This window comes from Galeopterus variegatus, unplaced genomic scaffold (assembly GCF_000696425.1).
Source record: "Galeopterus variegatus unplaced genomic scaffold, G_variegatus-3.0.2 Scaffold1328, whole genome shotgun sequence".
NCBI lineage: Eukaryota > Metazoa > Chordata > Mammalia > Dermoptera > Cynocephalidae > Galeopterus > Galeopterus variegatus.
Genome location: NW_007727439.1, coordinates 79,605 through 105,811, shown reverse-complemented (window position 1 = coordinate 105,811; position 26,207 = coordinate 79,605). Strand labels below are relative to the sequence as shown.

The 26,207-nt window shown below is 34.1% G+C and overlaps 1 protein-coding gene across 1 annotated transcript in view; it reads right to left on the bottom strand.

The window, feature by feature from the left end:
- ROBO2 (roundabout, axon guidance receptor, homolog 2 (Drosophila)) overlaps positions 1–26,207 on the bottom strand; it is a 124,576-nt gene that overhangs the window by 24,286 nt on the left and 74,083 nt on the right. Inside the window, exons 14-18 of the mRNA XM_008576329.1 lie at positions 24,723–24,765; positions 23,150–23,277; positions 17,119–17,400; positions 11,652–11,808; positions 3,090–3,352 (exon numbers count right to left, since the gene is read on the bottom strand). Of these exons, the coding sequence (XP_008574551.1) occupies positions 3,090–3,352; positions 11,652–11,808; positions 17,119–17,400; positions 23,150–23,277; positions 24,723–24,765 (873 nt within the window). The remainder of the gene's footprint in view (positions 1–3,089; positions 3,353–11,651; positions 11,809–17,118; positions 17,401–23,149; positions 23,278–24,722; positions 24,766–26,207) is intronic.

The window sequence follows — 26,207 nt, the reverse complement described above, 5'->3', positions numbered from 1 at the left end:
CTGTTTTCCTACAACCCTTTAAAAAATATGAAATCATTCTTAGCTCACTAGGCCACACAAAAAACAGGCCACTGCTTAGAAATGTGCTTTGCACTTACTAAGGGCTACATATATGCTACTTTATTTTTATTCTTCTTATTAGCATTTAGTCTAAATTCCTAGCCCAGTGATTGGAAGTAAGAGGCATTCAATAAATGTTTGTTTTAGAAATAAATAAATAACACAACAGATTTGCAAAGAAATATTTCCCATTACTGAGTTTGGGACTACTGATATTTTCCTCTCTTCTTGGCCTTTTCCATTCACAAACCATAATTTCAAAATTTAAGAAGTCTCTCACAAATTAACTAGTTGTTATAAAAATATTTGGAGTTAATATGCTTATTTCTTTACAAAGCTGTGCTCTATACCTTGTTACCTGCTGATACTCCCTAATGTGGCAGCTACGAAGTATAATAAATTCAAGTAAAATCCTGTATAATTTTATATACAGGCTTATAGGCCTCCTGATGTTATCATTCTCATTGGCTTCAGTTTCAGGGAATGGCACATAGCTGTTAGTTCTATTAAATAAAAGTGGTCATTAGTTTCACAAAAATATATCTATCAAGGAATTTCAGGTAAAAGTAATGACTAATTTACTCATACCACAAATTTAGAACTCAAAGTAACTGATGGTAAGATCAGAATCCACTGTGTGGGCACTTAGCATTTTAAAAACATAAAAAGCCAATACAGGGTCTTTTAATAACTGACACTGACCATAAGTGTGACTTGCAGAAGCTTACATTTACATATTCAAAACCACATACAGAATTAATCACAGGCACTTTGAAGAATCTGAAAGGAGTCCTTTATGACGGTATCAGAAATTAGTTCAAGGATAAACTAACTGACACTAAATAGTAAATTAGAAAAGATTCTCATAAAGCCAAAAGCATTTTAGCCTGAAATTCAGCAGATCTGAATTCTTGCCATGGTTTACTCTCTTACGAGCTATGTGACTTTGGTCAAATTATTTAACATTTCTGCAGATAATGTCTTTAAACAATTAAGGATTGTACAATAGCATTTCTTACCCTAGGTATATAGTTCTATGAGAATCTCCTGTGAATTAATGTGAAAGACCATTTTCATGTGTTGAAAGCATGAATCTCTTGACTTAATGAGAAAATTTACCATGTTTGCTTTGCTATGTCAAACTGATAAGCCCTTGTCAACTCGTCCAGGTGAGCCTGCAGCATGGGTTGCTACTCCAGAAAGTCTAACAATATGATTTATGGTGGGGCTTTGAGTCACACAGTATCAGCTCTACCTCTGGAGAAGCTGGGGACAGGTCAGCCATGTGTGTAGTCATGTCTAGTGACAGAGCCCGAATAAAGTCTCTGGACCTCAGGGCTTGTGTGCTCTTCCCTGGTGGGCAATACTCCATTTGTATTGTCACAGTCTTTGGTGGGAAAGTAATGCTGTCCTTTACTCCATTGTGAGAAGACAACTGGAAGATCTGCTTTTGGAATATTCCCAGACTCTGCCCCACGCATTCCTTCTATTGGCTGGTTTTCATCTGTATTTTTTCACTGTAATAAACTGTAACTTTGAATATGAAAGCTTTCAGTGGGTTCTATGACTTTGAGTGAATTCTTGAACCTTAGGGTGGTCTTGGGGAAACAGGTAAACTTGTACTTGATGTCAGAATGAGAGTGGTCTTGAGGACAGCCCTTTAATGTCATATATGAGTTAATTACTGTTATCAACACCATTTTACATACAGGAAACTATAACATGTAAATTTAAGCAAATTGCCCAGGGTCATACAGCTAGTAGGACAGGTTCACCTCTATGGCACCTCCTCTTTGGCTGTCCCCGGTCAAAATCCCAGACCAAGCATCAGAATCTGTCTGGGGGTGGTATCAACATAGTTTAAGGTTATTTGGGTAATTCCAAAATGCAGGCAAATTTGAGAACTCTTGAGCTAGTGTCTGTGCTTTAAGTGGCTAAACTGCACAGCTTCATTAGTTAACTTAAAAGAAATCCTATGGCTCTTTAAGCAGCTGGCTTCAACTTAGTAGTGATGTTCTACGAAAAGCAGCATAATACAAAAAGTACCATTTAACTACAGGTTGTCTTTGACCTTTGAGAAAATATCTGATGATTGGGAAAATGTTAAAAAAACCCCTCTGATTCTAAATAAAGAGCCTGTTTGTAATAAGCTTAAAGTGATATTCCTAGTTTTGGTATCTCTTTGTATCTATAATTAGCTGTATTTAAAAAATAAATAGTTCAATAACAATGAGAATAAAAATTATTTCATTATTTCAGTTATTTCATCAACTTATCCCTGTAGCTAAAACTATCCAAAAAAAAAGAAAAAAAGAAAGAAATACTATTTTAAAAAAATTTACTCTGACTTTAAGCACAGGGTGTAAATCAACAGAAGATAATTGAAGGTATGTCACTGATATTTCATTTGTAAGAGTCCAGACTTGTATCACTATTTGGGAGAAGAAAGAACAAATAAGAAAAAAAATATGTAAAGTTGTGATAGTTAGTCCCATCTGTATTTATGCCACAGTCTTTTTTTTTTTTTGTATGCTTTTACTATTGCTAATATTGTTATTTTTTTCTGTCTCATTTAATTCAGCCCAAACAGGGTCTTTTAATAACTGACACTGACCATAAGTGTGACTTGCAGAAGCTTACATTTACATATTCAAAACCACATACAGAATTAATCACAGGCACTTTGAAGAATCTGAAAGGAGTCCTTTATGACGGTATCAGAAATTAGTTCAAGGATAAACTAACTGACACTAAATAGTAAATTAGAAAAGATTCTCATAAAGCCAAAAGCATTTTAGCCTGAAATTCAGCAGATCTGAATTCTTGCCGTGGTTTACTCTCTTACGAGCTATGTGACTTTGGTCAAATTATTTAACATTTCTGCAGATAATGTCTTTAAACAATTAAGGATTGTACAATAGCATTTCTTACCCTAGGTATATAGTTCTATGAGAATCTCCTGTGAATTAATGTGAAAGACCATTTTCATGTGTTGAAAGCATGAATCTCTTGACTTAATGAGAAAATTTACCATGTTTGCTTTGCTATGTCAAACTGATAAGCCCTTGTCAACTCGTCCAGGTGAGCCTGCAGCATGGGTTGCATCTCTTCCCGTGGGGATGGAGTGAGAGTTGCAGTGGACTGCTGTCCAAAGGAAATAGCAGGAGAGGAAGCCACGCCTCGGACAGGAGGTGTTGGGACCCGATCATCATCTTCTTCCAGTTCATCTTCCATGCCCTGGTGTAGGTATGTTTGTACTGGTAATGGTGGGCACCAGCTATCACTGTCATAGCTGAAATTAAATGAGGAAAAAAATGCACATTGACACACACACATGCACCCACACAGTTATACCAGCAATAAACAGCAACCACGTAGTATGTGAAATGTTCTTTCAGTTTACATCCTCCTGATCAAGTTGTTGGTGCTATCATAGTAAATCACCTGCCTGTTATCTTAATTTCTAACCATAATTAAATCTGTTATCGCAATATCTCAATTTATTCATGAAAGACCTTATTACCTAATTGTTACCCCACAGTTACAAAAGGCAATAACTTCCCAACAAAGTTACTCATGTGGAAAAACCAAATTGCTAATTAAAGACAATTAATGAATTCAGTGCTTGTAAATTTAACTACTTCCTTCTCCTGTTCAGCCCTGTGCACAGACACAATATGACAGTGTAGCTGACTGATCATCAAAGAAGAGTCGAGGAATTTTATTTACTCTTATTCTAGATCTATGTCAACTTTACATTCCATATGACATGTCAGTCATTAAGATTGTGTAATGTGAACTGTATTCAATATCCCCTTGATTCTCTTAATTTTCTCAGTAGAAACTATCTTCCTTTGTCTTGACCTCTAAATTCAAATCATAAAACAAGCTCAAAACCTTGCCCTATAAAGTATATCTTATAAAGAAAAATAACAATCTTTTTATAGTAGTAAAAACATTTAACATGAGATCTACCCTTTTAACAAATTTTTAAGTGTACAATGCAACAATTACTTTAAAACAGAATTTTTTTGTGGACTCTAGCTAGGAATATTAAAAATTAATTTAAAAAGTTTTAATTGTGGTACAAAATCAATTTTTACACTTTCTTTGTAGTCCTAGTATTTTTAGAAATCAAATAGATCCCAACATACTTTTGGAAAGAGACCTAAGGATAAGATAAACAATACAAATGAATATTATTTTCCTGTAAATTCAACCTCTTAAATATCTCCTGGATCTCTCTCCTACACTTCAGCCCTACTTCCACTATCACAGATTAGTCTCCTTCTGATGCAAACTAGCTCATTAGTTTTCTTAGTCTCTTGGGATGCTGTCTTGTTTTCCACCCTATATTCCATACAAGCAAGAAAATTATATTTCTAAAATCATCTTTCACATCATACCTGTGCTTATCATTGTTCAGTGATTATAACTAGTATAAGAAAAGTCCAGAATCATTAACTGGACCTAAAAGATCCTTTCTCATCTGATCAACACATTTATCATCTTTCACATCATACCTGTGCTTATCATTGTTCAGTGATTATAACTAGTATAAGAAAATTCCAGAATCATTAACTGGACCTAAAAGATCCTTTCTCATCTGATCAACACATTCCTTTCTAGCTTAATTTCCCACTATTTCCCAAGACCCGCCTACTCGGTATTTTTTCTAAATTCTGGGTCTCTATATGGTGGTTCTTAAATCATCTTCCTGTGGACTTCTGCTCTTCTTTCAAGGCTCACTTCAAATGTCATCAGTTTGTGAAGGCTTCTCTGCCTCCTCCGTATAGAATTGACTACAACTCCATAAAATGTATGTTGTAGTACTTCTCATTATATTGACATTATTTGTTTCTGTGTCTCTTTTCTCTTATTAAGCGTCTCCTGAAACCCAACAACTCTGTAGTTCTCAGCTTTATATTTCTAGCACCTTATACAGTATGTGGCATATGGGAGATAGTCATTAAAAAAACTGAAAGCAGAATAAAAATCATAAATGTATATAACTACCCTTGATTTCTCTTATAAACTGTAATTCCTAAATGTCCAGATAATTCTGGAATACTTTCAATTGAATGCCTTTTCACTTATCCTGTTTCAAACTGAATTGATCACGAAAACCTGCACATGTATGTTTATCACAGCTTTATTCATAATTGTCAAAATTTGGAATCAACCAAGATGTCCCCCAGAAGGCAGACGGATAAATAAACTGTGGTACATCCAGACAATGGAATATTTATTCACTGCTAAGAAGGGAGTGAGCTGTCAAGCCTTGAAAAGACATGGAGGAAACCTAAATGCACATTACTAAGTGAAAGTAGCCAATCTGAAAAAGATACACATCATAAGATTCCAACATGACATTCTAGAAAAGATAAAACTATGGAGACAGGAAAAAGATCAGTAGTGGCTAAGGGCTAGGGAGGGAGAGATGAATGAGTGGAGCACAGAGGAATTTTAGGGCCATGAAAGTACTCAGTATGATACAATAATTGTGGACGTATGTCATTATAAATTTGTCCAAACCCAGAGAATGTACAATATCAAGAGTCAATATCAACAGTGAACCCTAATGTAAACTATGGACTCCGAGTGATAATGATGTGTCATTGTAGGTTCATCAATTACACCAGATATACCACTCTGGTGGGGGATGTTGATAGTAGGGGAGGCTATGCATGAGTGGTGGCTATGGTGAATCTCTATATCTTCTACTCAGTATTGCTGTGAACCTAAAAGTGATCTACAAAGTAAAATCTATTTTAACCTCCCCCCCAAATTTATCATTCTTTTGTCTGACAATCATGTGTCAGGGCCCTGAATCTATATCACAGGCATACAACCAGCAAGGCAGACTGATGTTAAACAAATAATTAACAATACAGAGTACTATGGGAGTAGAGAGCAGAAGCCTACCCTAGTTTTGGGGTTGGGCAAGGCTATGCTGACCACCAGAAAAGGGAATATATTAAGTAACACATGAAGAATAGAAAGGTACTTGAAGAACTCAAACAGTTCCTTAAATAACAAGATATGGCAAAGAAAGAAAACAATTGGCCATAGATGTGGCAAGAGAGGTGGCGACGGGCAGGTCACAGAGTGCTTCATCAGCCCCGAGAAGGAGTTTGAAATTTTCCTGAGAGTGATAAATAGTTACCAAGAGGTTTTATACAGGAAATGATATCTGTAGCTGTTCAATCTCACAGAACCCCTAAATTCATTTTCCCAAATCCCAAAAATTATTACTTCACAGTTAGTTTTACTTTTGATTCCTTTATTCTTATTTTCAAGGCCATATTCCTCTCTTGCTGAGGCTACCTGAATAATCTAGCTCAGTGAATTGCACACTGAAGACACTATTTCAGAAGCCCTATACAGTTTGATAGGAATCTCTCTTTCTAAATATCTTTTATAATGTAGTATAAATAACAAGCACACATTGGTGTGTTACAAATAACAATTTTTATATAATGGAAAATACCATTGGTTAAACTTGTATTCCCACTGACTGACTATATAATGAGTACCATTCTGAACTGAAAAGATATATTGCTCAAAATCTATGCCATTTTTATCTGTTTTATATGCTGGAGATCATAGTTATATTTCATTTGAAGAAAAGATTTTATTGCTAAAAATGTTTGTAATCCACTGTCCTGGTTGGATTTACTGCTTTTAGTTTTTCCTATCCTCTAGTCAAGCCTGCCAACCACTTAAAAATTCAAGTACAAAATACACTGAAATAGTCTGAATAAAAACATTTATTTATTCATGCTATTCTGCCCATTAATTATGTCTAAGACTCAACCTACCTTTTCAGACAGTTTTTACAGTTTCTCAACAAGAATCTAATCTCCTGCTCAAAGTCAACTGGTTTGTTTCCTTGTTTCTTTGTACTTTTCTATCCTGGTACATTCATCTATAGAATTCAACCTATTTCAAATAAGGTGTATTCCTCCAATTTTATCCAACTTAATCTTACAAATCCATCAAGCTACAGGCTAAGTCCCATATCTTTTATAAAGATTTCCTTGACAAGGCCCATCAGTACTGAAATATTATTCTTCTGAACTTGCACTAACAATATTTTTACACATTTATTTGAAAATTGATTACATGAAATCTTTTGCCATTTCCTATAAATGTTCCTTTAAATGTTGTCTAATTTATTTTAATATTTAATCTTTCACCTGTTTATACTATCTTCTCCTCAAGCTGATTATAAGTATTACATTGAATATTCTTATTGTGCTACACTTAACATAATACCTTAAAAATAATGTCATGTATACATTTATTGATTTGGAAGGAAAAGACAAATTGCTTCATTAATAAAAATGCTTAGCGTTTTTTCTTAACTTAATTATTTGTTGTTAAATGCCATATTATTAAGTCAAACAGATATGTATAAAAAGGCTAATCAAAACAGAACGGTGGATTTTCAGTATGGAATATGCTGTTATACTTCATCAGTAGTTATAATTTCATTTACTCTGTAAAACTTGTTACAAAAGAGCAGAAAGTAATAGGTGCTTTTTCCTTGCTTACAATGGCTTATTGCCAAGGATATTGCACTTTTGAATAAAAAAGAACATGTTTATATATTCAATCTTTCAAATGGAAATAGTTAATTATCTCCTAAAATTTCCCTTCTTCGTAAGTTGTAAAGTATTCCTACTTTTAATAATTTAATGGAGATATACACATGGAATAAAAAATACATAGAGAACATTATAGAAATAAGAAATGTGTTGTATGTACCATGTGTTAAAGTAACATAGAAGAAAACAATTGTAATTAGTTTTACTTGATTTATTTTCTATTATCCAAATACGATCAGGAAAAAGAAAGTCTAACCATACAAATACTATTTTTGACATTATGCAGCTACACTGCGTAATGTACTAAATGACTCGAACATATTTCACTAGCTATTCCATTTATGTAGAATGGATGTTATCACTAATTGCTTCATGTCTTTTCTGCAAAGATACCCTAGAGCAGGAGTGAGCACACTCTGTACCCCTGTGGGGTAAGAAAAGCTGAGAACAGTCCATGGATTTATCTAAGTGGTTTGTGCCCAAAGAGAAAAAATGGAAAGAGAAAAAAGAAAAGACTAAGAGAAAAACATGAAATAAGTGAAGGGAATTTGGGACATAGTGCATGTCACAGGATGAAGAAGAACTGTTCATCATCTCTGTGGTGTTCTCATCTCAATCCATTCCAGAGCAACAAATACTTAAGTTTCAGGCAATTAATGAAGAAAGACAAGAAAGTAACAGATGTCTATAAATGTATAAAGTGTAGCTCTATTTTTATAGTTTCCTTCACATTTTACAGATACACATTTTTTTTTTCCTTTGGCAAGTGAAATTTCTTCCCATTTGCATGGCAAATGGTGACATTAGTAAAATTTTGTTGTAGTTGTTGGTTAACAATTTATCCTTGTGCAAAGGCCAGTTTAGGTTGGAAACTATTTCTTCTTATCCTTTGTCCTTATATTTGGCTCAGTGCTTGGCACCCTACAGCCATCCCACTCTAGGTAATTATTTGTAAAGAAATGATAAATATTCACCTCAAAACTCAACTTACATAAGCTTTCCCCAGGTGTACCTGATATACATGATTACCCCTTTCTGTGGGCAAATTATTATTTTGCACACATTGTCACTTGCGGCTTGTTGTACAAAATAGTGTGTGTGTGTGTGTGTGCGCACGTGTGTGTGCGTGTGTGTGTGTGTGTGTGTTGGGAGGGGAGTAGTGTCTAGTGTCTCATGCCTACCTCCCTCTGCTATCAGCTTCCTAGATCAAGGATCAGATCTTCCTTATTAATTTTGTTTTCACCTCATTGTCTGCTGCTTCGCTTTCTAACACCAGGCTTAGCATTTCTTATGGACTTGAAAAAAATGTCTGTTGAATAAGTACTTTATTAAGATATGTTAGCAACAATTGTATATCATCATAAGCAGTACAATTGCAGAATTCTTGGTTGTTAGAAAAATTATTAAAAGCAAAAAAAAAAATTCTAAAGTTTTTGTATACCAAGAAAATCTTAAACCTGAATTAAAACATACAGACAATTCTGTAGATCTCTTTTGTGAAATATTCAATGTTAATATCAAGAATAACAGAGTATAATCTATGATGTGTTCAATAATGACTGCTTCAGTATCATATGTTTTACATAGTCGGAAACACAAAAGTATTTAAAAAATCAAGAAATAGACAAAATTATCCCCAAATTTACTAATTTTAATTTATCCTTGATACAATGAATTTAAATATATGTTTTTATTACAAACAACTGAAATAAAAACTTTCATTCATTAAAATTTAAAAAACTGAGCCTGGAGAGTAAAGAAAATTGAATTTTGCTGTTAGTATTACTAACTGATTAAGATCTAACCACTATTTTTGGTAAAAATGATAACTTTTTTTTTTTATAGCAAATACTAGGAGCTTAAGGCCAATAAGAACTCAAAGGTAAACTAGGGCTCAACTACATGCCACGAAGATTTTGAATAGATATGTGTATATTTATATATAAAAAAAATTTGTGTGTGTATAGAAAAATATATATTTTTTACCTATGCAAAATGTCAAATGGAAATTTTTAAAAAAGAATTTCTAATATCATGATTGTGGTTGAATATTAAAGTAACTTATAATTCCCAAATACTTATAAATAACTTCATGTTTTACATCTTAGTATTCTGAAAATAATTTCTGTCAAAAAATAAACATCCGGACCAATATGTATTATTTCATTCACCAAATGAATATTTCCAATTCTATTACTGGGTAACAAAAATCGAGTGATAAGTTTAACATTTATATTGATTGAACTAGTTATATTTCAATGGGTAATAGGTATTATTATAGCCTATGTATTTTTTAAGTAGACTCAGTAAGAGAAAAAAAGAAAGAATTCCAAATCACCCACAATTTTCATGTGATCTGAGTTCAGGACTGTGCTCATAAAGCTTTAACAACACTACTTTCTCTCTCCATTTTACAAATTCCGTTTCCTCATTCTCTGACTACAGCCTTTAAAATGCAGATTTCTGAGCCCTGTGATTATCTTTTTTTGTGGAATATACACGTCTGGCTTTTCTTTACTCAGGATCCCTGTGACACTGACACATTTATATCATTGGCATGTACTATTTAAGATCATATACACATACAGAATTTTATTTTTTAAAAAAAGTCACAGAAAGAGGACATGGGTCTTATCTTAGTGTATTATTTCAAATGTGAACTTTTTTAAAAAAGTAAAATAATAATGATATGCGTTATATATGGGCACTACAATTCCAGAGAGATAAATGAAGTCCTTTGGAGGGAAAGACAGAGAGGAAATATATTTATGTATGTGTGTGTATGTTTATGAGTGCGTGTGCATATACACAAGTATATATACATATATATAATACATATGTGTAGTATGTGTATGTGTATATAAACACATATAAATATTCATATATATCCTGAGGAAAAGGCAAATGACTTCTTTGGAAGGAAGTATGACATAGAACGTTCTAGTTAAAAAAATTAATTTGGAGACCTCAAAAACAGCAGCTATATACATAGAAAAGACAGAAATAATTTATAAGCATGTATCTGTGATCTTTATTTGAACCAAGACAAGAAATAAAACTATTATTCAAATAAAATGAGATGTTGTAATATCTAAATATTTCTAAGTAAAAGAAAAAACCTTATGAAAAGAAAAACTGCCTTTTTTCCATATTTTTAGGTTACATAAAGGCCCAGTCAAAATAAACAGTGAGCTGGGAATTATAAAAAAGACAGAGCATTTAAAATATTAAAATAGAAAAAGAGTCTGAGTATGTTTCTTTTGACCTGCTTTTTATTTATTTTTTTTAGAATTAGAGATTTAAAAGTATCTGTTTCTTTGTGTTTACAATCAATTAACACTTAAACAGAGGAAAACTAACTCTTAAGAGATATTTGGGAAAGAAAGGAAATTGGTCACATTTAAAGGCCTTCAAAGGAAATATTCTAACTCAAAAAGGTTTTGCTATGGAGTGTGCATTGGCTTGAACCTCCTTTATTGTTCCATCCTCTAAATTCCCATCAAAGCTGATGATTAAACTTCTACCCACTGGCTAGGTCCCTACAATTATCCCATTGTGATGGTGCTCTACAGTGGCGTCCTGCTATGGCCAGACATCAAGTCATTAGAGAACTGCAAGGGATGATGAAGAAGGTTATTTTAATTCTCTTTTCAACCCTTCTCAGGAGTGGCTCTTTAGTTCACAGAGCTGTGGGTACCTGCTTTCAAACTAACAAGCAACATTATAAATGGAAGCTGCATTATCATGATTGCAGACAATCTAAGACACTTGAAGGCCAAGGATTTCAGTCCTCAATGTGTGCTGTTTTGTATTTATCAGCTAAAAATATATAGACAGTGCAAACAATAAAAGGGGGAAATGCAATGAACAGGGTGGGAAGGGGCAGGAAAAACAATGTGAAAACACAGGATAAAGATGAAAATTGACAATAGAGAGGGGAGGACAGCCTTGGCTATTTTGTTGGTATATAAATATTTTTACCCATTTTCTTGCTGTTCGACTGCATAGTGTTCCAGCTCTGTACCAGGAAGGGGCTGGACTGGGGGGGGAGGTAGAGGGACACTGGCCCAGGTCGATCCATTATTTTTCTGCGGTTTAGAAGAGTTTTTATTTTTCTTCTTTTTTCCACCTTTCCCACCTGAAAGTGATAATGCAATTTATTCAGAGATGTCAAATATCAGAAGAAACAGAGTACATCAGATGGGAAGATGTATTCGTGTTTTCAAAACACCAGAATCAGTATATTAGAGTTGTGAAAAGCTATAAACAATGAAATGATATAATCAGAAAAACATTTTTATAAATCACTCAAAATGATATTGTTTTCTTCCCAGTGCATTAGCTGCAGAGCTGAATAAACCAAAAACCATGGCTGCTATATCGAAAGCACACTTATTGATTTATTCATGTCTGCTGCCTCCACGTTTTCATTTGTTAGACGAAATAATGGGCCATAAGAAATTCTTTTAAATGTCAGATTTTAGTGCACTTATAATGCTCTTTTGCATAATCTCTCTCAGTGGAAAATGCAGTGTCTAAGGATACAGGCTAAATTTTTCCATTAGAATTTACTCAATTTAATTAATCCAGGAGAGTAACATTTTTCTCTCAAAAGTAACTTATACAAATCAATCAACCACAATCTGGAGACTATTTATAAATCTTTCACAATGATATGTTTTATTGACTTTTTAAAGTAATGAATGGCACAACTATTTTTGCATGTGGTGAGAGCAGATCCCAGCTGTTTTAAGTATAATATTTCATAAAATTTCAAAAATGGGGAAAAATTAATGGAAATACAGTAATCAGTTGCAGTCGTATTATAATACAAATGAATTCATGCACAAACATGAGCAGAAAGTAAGTCAGCAGCATATAAGCCATATCTGGGACTACATGGAGCTTAATGAAACATAAAAGTAAAATTTATCATTTGTATAGTGCTGTACTTTTATTCTCCCCAAATTAAGCAGATAAAGCTTCTTCCTAAGAAATGGACCACAGTAGAATGCAGGAACGTGCAGAAGGCAAAGACATTCCAGGGTAACCTAAGTTACTTCTGTCACTCCCACTACAGCCTATAGCTATATCTGCAAAAATGGTATCAAGTCCTTGGACTTCATCTTTCTGGAAGTAAAAGTTGTGAGCATAAAATATTTGTAGCAGCATTACCTAATAATAAAGATTTCACTAGATGTCCAACCCATCTCCTTTCTTCTACCAATTACTAATGTGCATCAGTCAAATCAGAATATTATGCTATTTAATAATAACATATTTGAGTGCCAGAAAGTGATAAAGCTGTTATGCTCGATATACCCCTATTGCCATTTATGGAATTGTGCATGCTTTCTGCATAGCATGCATACATACACGCATATGTAAAAAAGCATCCCTACAAACAAAGAGTTTTCCCCTTTTACTTCTTATCTTTGGTAGAAGAAAAGGTATTAAGAGGAAGAAGGGCAGGTATTTTCTGCCTAGAGGATAAGATATTGATCTCTGGGTTTGAAGACTAGTTCTCCACTTACTTGATAAGTTATTCAATAGATATTGCCTCAATTTCCACACATGTAAAACAGATATAAAATGACTACTTCTTTGAGTTATTTTGAGATTACGAGATAAGGCATATAAAGTGCTCAGAATGTATAGAATGCTCAGTAAATGCCAGTCGTTATTGCTCTCTCCTATCTCCTTTATCTCAGAGCAAACACAGCTTCTGTTGTTTTCTAAAGACTTCTCTACTCCCAGCTTCTCCAGGTCCAATCGGTATCCCAGAAACAGCCTGACTCTCAGAATAAGAATAATAAACTTGCTTGAATACAAGTGTGTCATTTTTGTCTTTAAGGTAGATGAACCTTAATCTTTTGTTTTCTGATGACCCTCAAAAAACATAAACAAGGACCAATCTTTTTCTATAGTTTCAGAACTATGTTTCAATGATTAAAAGAGGAATGGGTTAAACCACTTGTCCTTCACAGCTCTCCCCTACGTGTATCTCCTTTATTCCTTATGTGTTTATAATGTGTACAACCGATTTCACTTTTCCCAGCACTTTTAGAAATGTTAGGTGATCACCACCAAAACTGAGTGACAGAAATACAGAACTTCTTACATGCCCATTTTATAGATGAAGACATGGAGGTTCTTTGTGAGTGTTATGTGGTCCATATTCACACAGTAATGGGCAAATCATAATTTAGAATGCAGCAGCTTTATTGGAAATGACTCTTTCTAGTGCTCTGAAGCAGACTCTGTTGAAGTCCTTGCCCAAGTTCAAGACAGCCATTCATAACCTACTCTTCCAAACAACAGACTTAAAATTGTATTTTGGAAACAGCTGGTTCACAGAGGGAATTGGTGAGAGTTTTTCATTCAACACCCATTTCCTCCTCTTCTGGGGAAATTTCTGCTCTCTCATTGTGGACAGTCTGAGTAGGACCAGTAATCAACATGCCTGTGAGCTAAGTGGTGGGCTCTTAGCATAGTGGGGAGCATATGATATAACCTTAAATTCTCTCTCTGAGATCTGAATCTTGAGGGAAGTAAGCTAAAGCCTTTTGCTGTTACTTTCAACTAAAGAAGCCTCAATCATTCTAAGATGAAGACCACTTGTATTATGTTTTAATGGAGCATATTTTGATGACTTGCAAACATATTAGACCCTTCTCTTTTCAATTTAAAACAAATATTTATTTTTGGTTTATGCCTAACAAATGTCTGGACATAAAAAGAATTATGAAAATTCATTTTAAAATTAAATTCATTTAAAAATACTATAGTCCATTTTTAAAAAACAATGATGCATTAAAAAATTCAGTTATTGTTAGCAATATTGTTATATATATGCAACATATGTTATATATATTGTACACAGTATCTGTAATTATAACTTTTTATTTTATATATATAATTATAATTATAGATACTCTTTTGAAACATTTTAATTTTCTTTTATACTTTTTAATGGTTGAATTTTAAACAAAAATACTCAGAACTTATGTACCAAATAAATTATAAGTGTTTCAAAGAGAGTGATAAATTTATTCAAATAATTCAGAATGTCCAATTTTGTTAATCGCTGTGATTATTTTAAATTGGTCACATTGCTGTGCACAAATTAAGAAAATCTTATAATATGATATGATTAACTATCCATCAGGCAGTTTGATCTTAAATTTGTACCTATGATTCTAAGGATAAAATAAAATTCTGTAATATTAAACTCAATTGATATAAAATAAAAAGGGAATAATCACTTCACTTTCACTTACTGAATAATGTCTTCTATCACCAATTTAAGTAATTTTGTATTCAAATGTAGATGAAGTAGTTAATATAATTCATAGATGTATATAAATGTCACTCAGGAGATTAATGGATTCAAAAAAACAGTAAGCACTATTGTGAATCATGTTCTCCTCACAATTACTCAAAAGATAACTTTTAAAACTGGTGGCAATGTATACAGAATATTTAATGAAAGACTTGCACAAGTTCTTATGTAATCCATGGCTTACAGCATACAGGTTCTTTTTATATATTGCTTGGTTCTTTACATATTTTTAATGAAAGAAAAAGGAAGCCCAGCATAAATTACTTTTTAATTATCCAGAATAATTGTGGGACTTATAAATAAGTGACAGTATAAATGACATATAAGGTCATTCAAGAAGTTCCCCTATATTATTAAGCCAGTTTAAATTCATAACAGATGTTTAAAATTTTCTGTATTCTCTAATATATCTAATCCTACCAATTGGCAAGAAGAGCAAATGACTCATTTTGGAAGGAAGAGAGAGCATTGACATTTTCAGACTGAGAGGGTTTTATCTCCTGAGAAAAAGTAATTTAGTAAATGTTACCATAATGATGTAAAAACGTTAACTCTGTATGGCCTTGATGCCTGGCAGCCTGTGAAATATCATAACACACTTTAATCCTTTACGAATAACTTGTTTTAAAAACAAAACAAAAACTCCATTCAAATAAATAGTATATAATTAATCAGAACAAATTGAGCAAGCAGGGTCATGGAATCATTAGAAATGTGCAGATAAAGTCATCAGCCACATAATGTAAATGTTATGGTTGGAAGTTAGATTGTGTTTAAACAACCTCCTCATTTTACAGGTGAGGATCCTGGGGCCAGGGGGATGTTGATGATATGCATTACGATAGATATATATTTCTATCCAGTAAAATGTACTTTTCTCCACGTGTGCTATATAATACGTATATTGTAGATTGTTAGTTTAGTTGATGTATCTCAAATATATATTAAAATTTGTAGCCTAAAAGAATCATCAACATCAAAGATTGTATGTTTTTTGGAAATTAAATATTAATAATAATTCCCCATATTAATGTTCTTCTTTAGCACAGTATAATAGTATTCAATAGATAACAAATCCTATTACATGATATTTTGGAAAGTTTGTCCAAGAATAGGAAGTTACATCATTAGAATCACAATATTATAAAAGTCTCTAAAATTATTTTCATTTTAGTTGAATTCATCTTTTGGTGTCCATGACATGGAATTGGATTTTATGTACAATCTTTTTATCATAAAGTCCTCTTGACTCCTCTATAGGGTTCATGGCAGATCAAACTCATCTGCTATTTAATGAATAGTATTTAGTAAGCTGGCATTATTTTTCTTTAAATACATCTTTGCACAGATAGTACATAAAGAGCGATAGTGATTTTCCCCTCCCACCCAATCAAAGTATGATTTCATTGGGATAAACTGCTACTGTCATTTGAAAGATAAATGCCTGACAGTGAATTGTGATTCAGTATTTCTTCATGGTTGTTAGGAACACAGGTCATATTCTGGTGACAAACAAATATTTCTTCTTACTGCGATGAGACCAACCTGAGAGACTGCCACTCCTTTCTGAGCTGTTGTGAGAGCTGGTGGTGCTGAAATCCTGAGACTGGTTGTGTGGCATTCTATTAGACAATCCCTCAGCCAATCGGTAGTCAGGGATGTAAAGTAAGGCTAAGGGTTAAAGGGCAGAGGTCATAGTGGCATCATGTGATTAGTTCACAGCACAAGCCCATGCAGAACATGCAGTTAGCAACTCAGAAGCAGATGTTGTGGGAGAGTGGAGGGATGTTTTGTCTTATCCTGTCCTAATGGAAGTAGACATGGATTGCTGATCACTATATTGAAAAAGAACTGAAAGGATGAAACCAATTGGTGTTGGTGTGTGGTGGTGGTGGTGGTGGTGGTGGTGGTGGTGGTGGCAGTGGTGGTGGTGGTGGGGGTGGTGGTGGTAGGGATTGTTCAAGGTACAGAATACATGCCGATATTTTTTTTTAATTTAGGTAGTGAACCTGGTAATGAATCACCGAGTCAAACAACAAATGCTAATCTCTATCTCATGCACAAATGATATGAAAATAACTCTTCTGGACTCAGAACCTGACTTACCATTGTTACCTTTGTTCTGATCAGGCAGAGAATAACCAAATCCCATCAGATCTGTTTTTTGTTGAATTGAACTTTTCCATTGAGTATCAGGCAGATCGACAGCCAATTCGTGTATGCTATTGGAATGCAATATTTGTGTCGTGGCATATGGGGTAGCCTGTGTTATTTGGCTGGAACTATTGTAAGTGGTTTTGGTAGTGAAGTCAATGCTGCTATAAATGGCTCCATCTGAGAGCATCGTTGCTGTTTTATCTCCTTGGCCTGGAACCGGTGGCAGCACATCTGTGGTGAACATAGGGAAATGAAACAATTTAATGATGCACAGGAAGCCCAAAACTATCAGGACTGAAGATGAAAAATAAATGTGTCATGCTGCACGTTTGCATTTCAGCTGAGATGGGCTTCATGAGCCAATGAAGGGTAGATGATATACAACCATTGCCAAGCCATCAGCCTTGGTGACAGGCAGGCCTACCGCTTGCCCTTCAAGTCTCACTGCTTAACACACCCCTTCCCCCATTTTCTTCAACTATGAATGAGAAGTTTGGGATATTTCACTACTGAAAAATGCTTTCAGTTGTTCAGTCTGTGTTAGAACCAATGAAAGTGTTAGCACTTTACAGAAGCAATAAGAGTGAATCTACAAATCATAGATGAAAACATGTCTTTTCACTTTACCCCCAAAGACATGGAATACAACTGCTGAATACACAGAAAAATTTCCAAAATTATACTATGCCGACTATGAAGTACATTTTTCTAAAGTTTTTAACTTGCCAGTTATCTGATTTGATTTCATAGCTCCAGAAATGGAAAATAATTGATAGTAAAATGTGTTCTTTTTCCTTGAATAACAAGGGAGAATTTTCATGAACAAGTTATTTTCACAATACAGCAAGATTTAACTATACGAAAAGTATCCTAAATGATCAGTGAGTTTAATTTATGCTACCAGCTCTTAGAAGTAGAGAATTACAGTTTCATGTTGTAATACAGCAACAGTAAAATTAAACTTCAGGAACAACATTGAATATCAATCAGTCCATTTGTCATTTGAGTATGCTGACTTTCTTAACACAATACTTTAAAATTCAAAACTGCCACCTCTCTCCTGAGTTCTTATTTTTGCTTTTTTGGAGAAACAGACTATGCCAATCTAAAAAAGAAACTACTACATAACACTATTTTTTCAATTGTGTAGCATTAAAATGAGTCTATAGTACTTTCTTAATAATGTATATTCTGAAAACCTCGCTTCACAGGACTTGAGGTCACCAAACCACTTGATTTCTTCATTAAAGGAAGTTTCCAAATATCTTAAAACTTTTATACTTGATAATATCCAATAGTACTTGAAACAAAAGTTGTTATAGAAATATTATTTTGTTTTTGCATTTTACAAAAGCTAAACATTGTCTTCTTTAGCAACAGTAACAAGAAACTTATAATCTATTTTTTATACTGCATAATTTAAGTTTTTCTGAAGGTTTTGAAGTATGGAATTCCAATTTGTTTTATGATTAAGTGTATATGTACTTCATTGAAGTAAATATTTTTAATGCGTATCAGTGAGATTTTTAAATATATTCAAGTTTATAATATTTTACCAGGTTGTATAAGCAAGTGAATTTTTTTTTGGATTTCAGGATTTTACAACTACTTTCTGGCCCTTCTTACTTTTAGCTATACAATAATTACAACATATGATTTTTTTTTTTCCTTTTTGTCTTTTTTCGTGTCCGGCAACGGATCGCAATCCTCAGTGTCGCGCCCGTACCGGACCGGGACCGGCAACGGGATCGCAACCCTCGGCGTTGCTCCCACACCTCGCTCAGCCAGTGAGCGGGAACCAGTCTGTACATGGGATCCGAACCCTCGGCGGGAGTGCCACCATGCTCCCAAGTGGCAGTGCACCACCGGGCCGGCCCACAACATATGATGTTGAACAAGAATTTTTCATTCTCAAGTTTAAGTATCACTTTTGCTCTCAAAAACATATAAAATTTAATAATATATCAAAGTTTGTGGAAATAGATCCTCACATTCTGGTTAAGTTTTCATATTTCTCTTTCTGCCGCCTCCACCATGTCTTTTACTGATGAATATCAAATGAATGAAAATGTTTCTCCAACATGGGTCCCAGCCTCATACATCTTAAAGTTGAGGTTCTCCAAAGCTTGAGATTTAGATTTGTTAAGCCACTTCAAATGCAAGCTTTTGAAATATCTGTGACTCCAACGACAAAAAATGGAAAAAAGTAGTCCAAGAATCTAATCCTATATAATATTACTCTAAAACAACTAAAGCTATGACTCTGGAAATAGAATCTCTCTCCCTGCTAGATGGAATTATAGTCAGCCTTCAAGTCTAAGTGCTTCTATATTGATTTTTGAGCTGCATATTGTCTTCAAATATTATTCAATCACCCCACATTTTCAAAAATAAATTGAATTACATTTCAACAGTGAAATATTGAAAGATTATACATGAAATCTGGATGTGGAGGAGAATTCTCTAACTGCAGATGGTTTGGAACGCTGGGCCCACCTTCCTCCCAACAGGCTGGACCTAAATAGGTGCTGCCACCTTTACACAGGACTTTCCATTTTACATTTCTCAGTCCCCATTTTCCAGTCCCCACCTATCCACCCTTAATGCTTTAGACTGTCTGAACTTGCACTTGTTAACATTTGTGTTTGAAACCTATGAATTACAGAAATACTTCTGTCCAGTCAGAATTAGTGATGCACTAACCCGACTACTAGTATCACTACTATCATATCATATATCACTAATCTGACTACTATCATAGTCAAGATAGTATAATTTTTCAGCACCTTGGTTATACTTGTATTCATGCATTTATTTCTTTTTGCCTGATATTATTATTTATATGAATAATATGAATCGCTGTCTTCTTCACTGTATCGTAAGTTACTTGAGGACAGGAGCATATGGGATTTATGTCTGCATTTCCAAAATTCTTTACACAGTGTTCTGAACAGAGTAAGCACTTGCTGATTGAATGTTTAATTAAACTTTTTATGGTTTGCATTGACAAAATGCAGACTTATGTGATAATTAGTAACTTTATTATTCAAAATACTATTTTCATTCCATTGAAACATGTGTTGGTATTCCATTCTTAAATGGAAAATGCTAGTATCCGTGAGTATTATTTTCAGTGAATATGGTTATACAAACATGTGAATCCACCTTCAGAATATAGAGCAATGTAGATAAAACAACCTAGTTTTTAAAACCAGTCAGACCTGCATTGTACATCCAGATGTCAAATTATTCATCTTGATAAAAATTAGGTTTTTCTTTTTACCTTTAAAATGGAAATATAATTATCTATGTTACACATTATTATGCAAAAAGGAGCTAAAATGTATTAAAAAATCCTAACAGTATTTCTGATGTATACTAAATGCTTAAAATGCCTTTCACACTGAAGAGGGATACAGTAAACTTTGCAAAAACTTTGTCTTGGCCTTGATGTTCATTTGTGAGATATTTTACACCACAAAAATGAGGTGGAAATGGAAGAAAAACCTCACAAATCTACAAATGTACCCTTTGGTCAAGTTAGATCAAGACATTTTAAATGTTAATGTACTCGCTAGGAACCAGAAAAATCATTTTCTCCCTCTTTAGGCATTTATTTCTTGATAAAGACAGAAAGTTTTGCTATTCCAATGCAAATATCAGTAAAAGAAAGAGGCAGCTATCCCTTGAATGATAAAAGCTTTGGGAACAGAATTTCTTTTGACAAAATCAGTCTGTTTTTAAGTGGGGAGGGACTCTCTGCTTTCCTGGTGAGGAGATGCTGAGGTACAGAAACTACTCATGATAAAGTCATAGCCTACAGGTGCTCAGAGTCTGGTAACCTGGGGGAGACAGCCACTATCAGAGCCTCTGGACAAGTGAGAATCCAAAATCCAGTCTGCTGGATTACAGAGGGAAGCAGGAAACTGAGGAGTCATACAAATTACTTCCTATTCTTTCATTTACTCCACCGATGCTACTGGGCACTGATTGCATGCCAAGCTCTATGCTAAACCTTCTATACAAGGGTACTTCAGAAAGTTTGTGGAAACATGGAATTTAAAAGATAACACAAGGGCCGGCCCAGTGGCGCACTGGTGAAGTGCACCGCTTGGGAGCGTGGCGGCGCTCCTGCCGAGGGTTCAGATCCCATGTGGAGACTGGTTCCCGCTCACTGGCTGAGCGCGGTGCGGGCACAACACCGAGGGTTGCGATCCCGTTGCCGGTCAGTAAAAAAAAAAAAAGGAAAAAAAAAAAAATAAATAAATAAAATAAATAAATAAAAGATAACACAAATCTTTCCATGAACTTTTTGAAATACCCTCATATAGTCATCCATTTAAGCTTCATTACACACCTATGAGGTAGGAATGGCTATTTCCTGTATTTTATTTGGACAAGGGGAGGGAATTCTTCTTATAGTTGGTATTGACAGAATGCAGATTTATGCAATAATGAGCAAATGTATTATTTGAAATAATATTTTAATTTTATTCAATTGTATTGGTAATCCATTCTTAAAGAGAACATGCCAGTATCCATGATTATCCTTCTGTGTAAAGATGGTTGTACACTGAAACATGTGAAATCCACCCACCAAGGCTTATAACGAACTCAGAATAGTTTAGCAAAGCCCAGGGTCTCCTGCATTAATTCTACCTAAAAGTGTAGAAATCTTCCAAAGGATTTCTCCACATTTGCTTGGATTATAGCACTCTCCAATCTAAGCACCCCAATTTTCTATTCTAACTTCATTCTCCACCCAGCAGCAGGCTGTACAACTTAAAACAGTACTTGGATCCTAACATTTTCCTCTTAAAATTCCATCAATGGCTTCTGTTTACCCTCTGAACAAATTTTAAACTTTATGTGGCTTAGAATGTCCTCTGTTATCTGTTCCTTTGTATTTCTTACCTTCTGGAGCCTTGCTTTTTATATTCAACTCATTAGAAAATTCATTCATTCTCAAATAGGTCAATGTCTCTCTTGTTTCCGGACCTTAAGATATGTTATTTTCTTTTCCACACTATTTTTTTCATACTTCTGACTAATTCCTACCCCTCCTTCAAATATCAGCTTAAATAACACTCCTTTCATACGGCTTCCTCACTGTCAATGGGCAGCCCTTCCATGTGGGGTACAGGCAAGGAAGTTCAAGTCCATTTACAATCTGCACAACTTTCTGCTAATGGAAAACTCACATACACCTACCAAGCCAAACACTGGGATCAGAGACTTCTCTACTCTTCCTCTCTCTCTCTTTCAGCTTTCTCCCATTGATCAGATAAAAAGGTGAATCCAGGGGAGGTGGTGGTTATTTAGAGTAGGCCCACTTTCATCTCTTTATAAAAACATATGGAGGGGACTCCAGCACTAAATTTTGAAGCCATTAGCATGTCAGCTATTTAGCACTTTTTTGTGCTTCATTAGGGATACCAGTTATCAATAGTGAAACTCCAGAAAATTTCTCTCTCAACATGTTGTCATATCGACTTAACTGTGTACTCCTTACAGCACATGAGGGTAAGAACCATCTCTTTTAATATCAATATTATGTTCTTACTGTCTGCCATAGTACCAGGCACACAGGAGATGATCAATAAATATATGTTAAGTGAGATTTAGAGAAATGAAACATCAAGTCCAAAATCATAAGCTGTTTTTAGCAGCCTAGTTTCTCATTTTAGTAATCTTACACTAATATTCTTGAAAACAGATGTATTATGGCTATTTATCTTCTTGGTTAGTAATGATTTCTTAAAAAGCTTGATTTTGCTCAAGGTAATATAGATATAATAGTTTTATTTAAAAATATTTAGCAAATGTACAGCAGTAATGTGCTTAGTTAATTTTAATTATGGGGGAAAATACTCTCAAATTTGCCCTTTTAGAAAATCTAATAAAGAAAAAAAAAAAAAAAAAAAAAAAAGGAAAAGGAAAAGAAAAAAGAAATAACATTATTTTGAAAAACACAACTTACCTCCACGCCCAAAATTCCCAATTTCATTTGGGCCACTATTGCTATTGTTTACTGGCAAGCTCGTGGCTGGCCATGAATCAGCAAGCCATGGGTAATTGGGATCACCAGCATTTAGAAGACCTGGACGGCTGAAACAGAAATTAGAAGGAAATCAACCCATGCAGCTCAACGTGAGATTTTGACACCTGTCTCAAGCACTAAAAAGGGGTAAGGAATTTAAGAAGATTTTAATTGACTTCAAATTAAAATACGTAGGCTCCCAAAGATTAAGAAACTTCTTCAGTTCGTTAAAGCTATATTAGAACAACCCTGTCAGCGGAAGCAGAGTCCTTGCCTGGGATTCTGCTTACATCCACATGAATTCAGTTGTCTGCCCTGAAACTGGTGGAAATTGGTAACAGTGGGATCCTGAAACAAGATTTGATGATAAATTGGCATCTCAAGGGAACAATTGCTCAGAGTGACTGCTCAGAATCAGCCATTTCCAGGACTTTAGGCTATTCCTTCCTCAATTCCTGCAGTCCCCATATGTATCTGTCCCCTCTAGGCTGTAACCCCTGTCATCAGTCCTCATGCTTCATTTAGACGCAAGGAACTCGAAGGAAATTAATGCACAGTATTTATACTGTTCCATCAATAGCACATTTTCAAGTTCTCTAAATTGCAAGATATCATGGGTGTATTAAGGGTTTTTTTTTTCAAGGTAATAAAAGATCCGCTATGATCTGATTGAGTATGTGAGTATAGTCCAGGAGGAAAACTTCCTTCACATCATATTTAATAAAGAACTCCCTCCTTTAATATAAAAGACGGGATTGTGATTCCCTTCCAGATTATTAGCATATTTACAAAGAAATAGAACATCCATAATCATTGTACTTTTTTGGATAGACCCCTTCTGGTACAATCCCTAAGAGAAACATGTGTTTCTATGGAAACTGCAGTAAGAAGATCCAACTGCTTTTTTGCTACATCCACTAGCTCTCATTAGACTTAATCTCTTTTTGCTAAAATATTGATTAAATGGGAGATTGGAAGTTATTACCAGGGCCTAATTACAATCTCCATATTGGCAAAGGGAAAATAGATGAGGATATATGGGTTTGTTATCAGCTTTTATCAATTTCAATTGAGTATCCAAAGTTGTGGAATCCAGTCCTATCAATCTACAGCCTATTCATCATCCATGAATCATTTACTTTGTGATCGATTACATGTAATTGTTCACTCACAGCAATTTAGTGAGAGCCAATAAGGAGTCTTAAACAACAGCAACTTCATTTGCTAATGTCTAATTAATGCAATAAACATCCTGCTAACAAATGAACACATTCCTTGTGATATTTACTACTAATTTCTTCAGGGGCATCTGGGAGATATGAAACATCTGGACTTGATTCCTCTAAAGTGCACAACAGACAGATCATTAAACCTTGTGGTAAGCCATTTAATTCCTCCTAGAATTCTCAGACTTATAAGTGATTGTTTATTACAATAATAGCCTCTTACTATAGAGCTTCATTTCCCCAGTCCTGATTAAAAATAATAATAAAAAATAATCTCCTTAGCATACCTTCCATTGCTCATTAGTCCTCCATCCCCTCTTTGAAATGTAACTGTAAAAAAAGAAAAGAAAAGAAAAGAAAGACATACACACACAAGTAGTCAATATTAATTACGATTAATAACAACTACATATTGGCCCTTAGTTTACAGCTGACGCCTCTGGGAATTTTAACAAAATATAATTAACATAATTGTACAAAGAGTAGCAAGCAATAGTTTGGTCCAGGACAAAGCCATCATTTGCTCCAACCTTAATAGGGTATTTTAAGATTCTTGAAGCCAAATGTATAGTTAAGTTAAAGTGGCAATTTGTATTAGGATTCAAACACTGTTACAATTGGTATATATAGCGGTATTGGGAGATCAGCACAGCATTAATGTGGAATTATCTTAATACAAAGATGCCCTAATTAAAAGGCATAAGGCAAAACGTACATAAAAGAAACTGAAACACAATAGTTCAAATAAGTAATATCCTTCCAATGAAAAAAGAGAAATAGATCCTCATTGACTACAGATTTCTCACCATCAAAGATCTTTTTAGGGACCCTTACAAGCACTATGATTTGAACAGTTACGATTACAATAGACATGAACTATAATTAATAAAAAATAGAGTGCTCATGACAATGAAATATTTAGATAATTAATACTAAGTATACTTCAGCGGTATGTGTAATGATCACAACGCTTAAGTCCTCTATGTGTACTTATTAGCAACACCAACAAGCATCCGGTACAGCCAAAGCCAGTGAGCTCACTTTCTCCAGTCAATAGTTTCCATTTTACAAAGCCAACAACGTGAAAGTAGCTTTCTAGGACTGGTCAAAGAACATAAATATAAGGTCAGGTTTTCCATCCCTTTTCAAAAAGCTTTGTAGCCAAATGCATTTGGATTTCAAGATGATTCAGAACTGAAAAAGGTAGCATACTTTGCATACTACAAAGATGGTCTGAGGCAGCAAACTGTACTTAAATTTATTTAATATTTCTGTAGTGAAATGTGAATATCCATGATTAATGGGATAAATTAAGTCTATAAATAGCTTCACATTAGTTTGGATCAAATTTTGTCATAAACTTACATGATTAGAAAGCTATGGAAAAGAAATTTAATGTTTAGAAGTGTATGGATTGCAAAATTGTAATAAACTTGTAATTCTGACCAAAATTAGTAAACCAGTCACTGCGGATGAAGAGAAAAAAAATACCCTATTCACACCTGTAAACAACATAACCTATCTTTGAAAAACATAGATTATATTTACTATGATTTCTTTACTTGGTGAGTAAAGGTGAAAATAAATGAAATTTTTATGAATTGATTCCTATTTTAAGTAACCTGAGGATATACTGTCATTTAAAATATACACATAGTAATTAATTTTTAATTTGAATAACTCATTATAATTCATCTGTTCCTCAAGTTTGGGCTATAAAATATAATCACTCTTTACATTTTGTATATTTCCAAAAGCAGTTCCCTAGTACC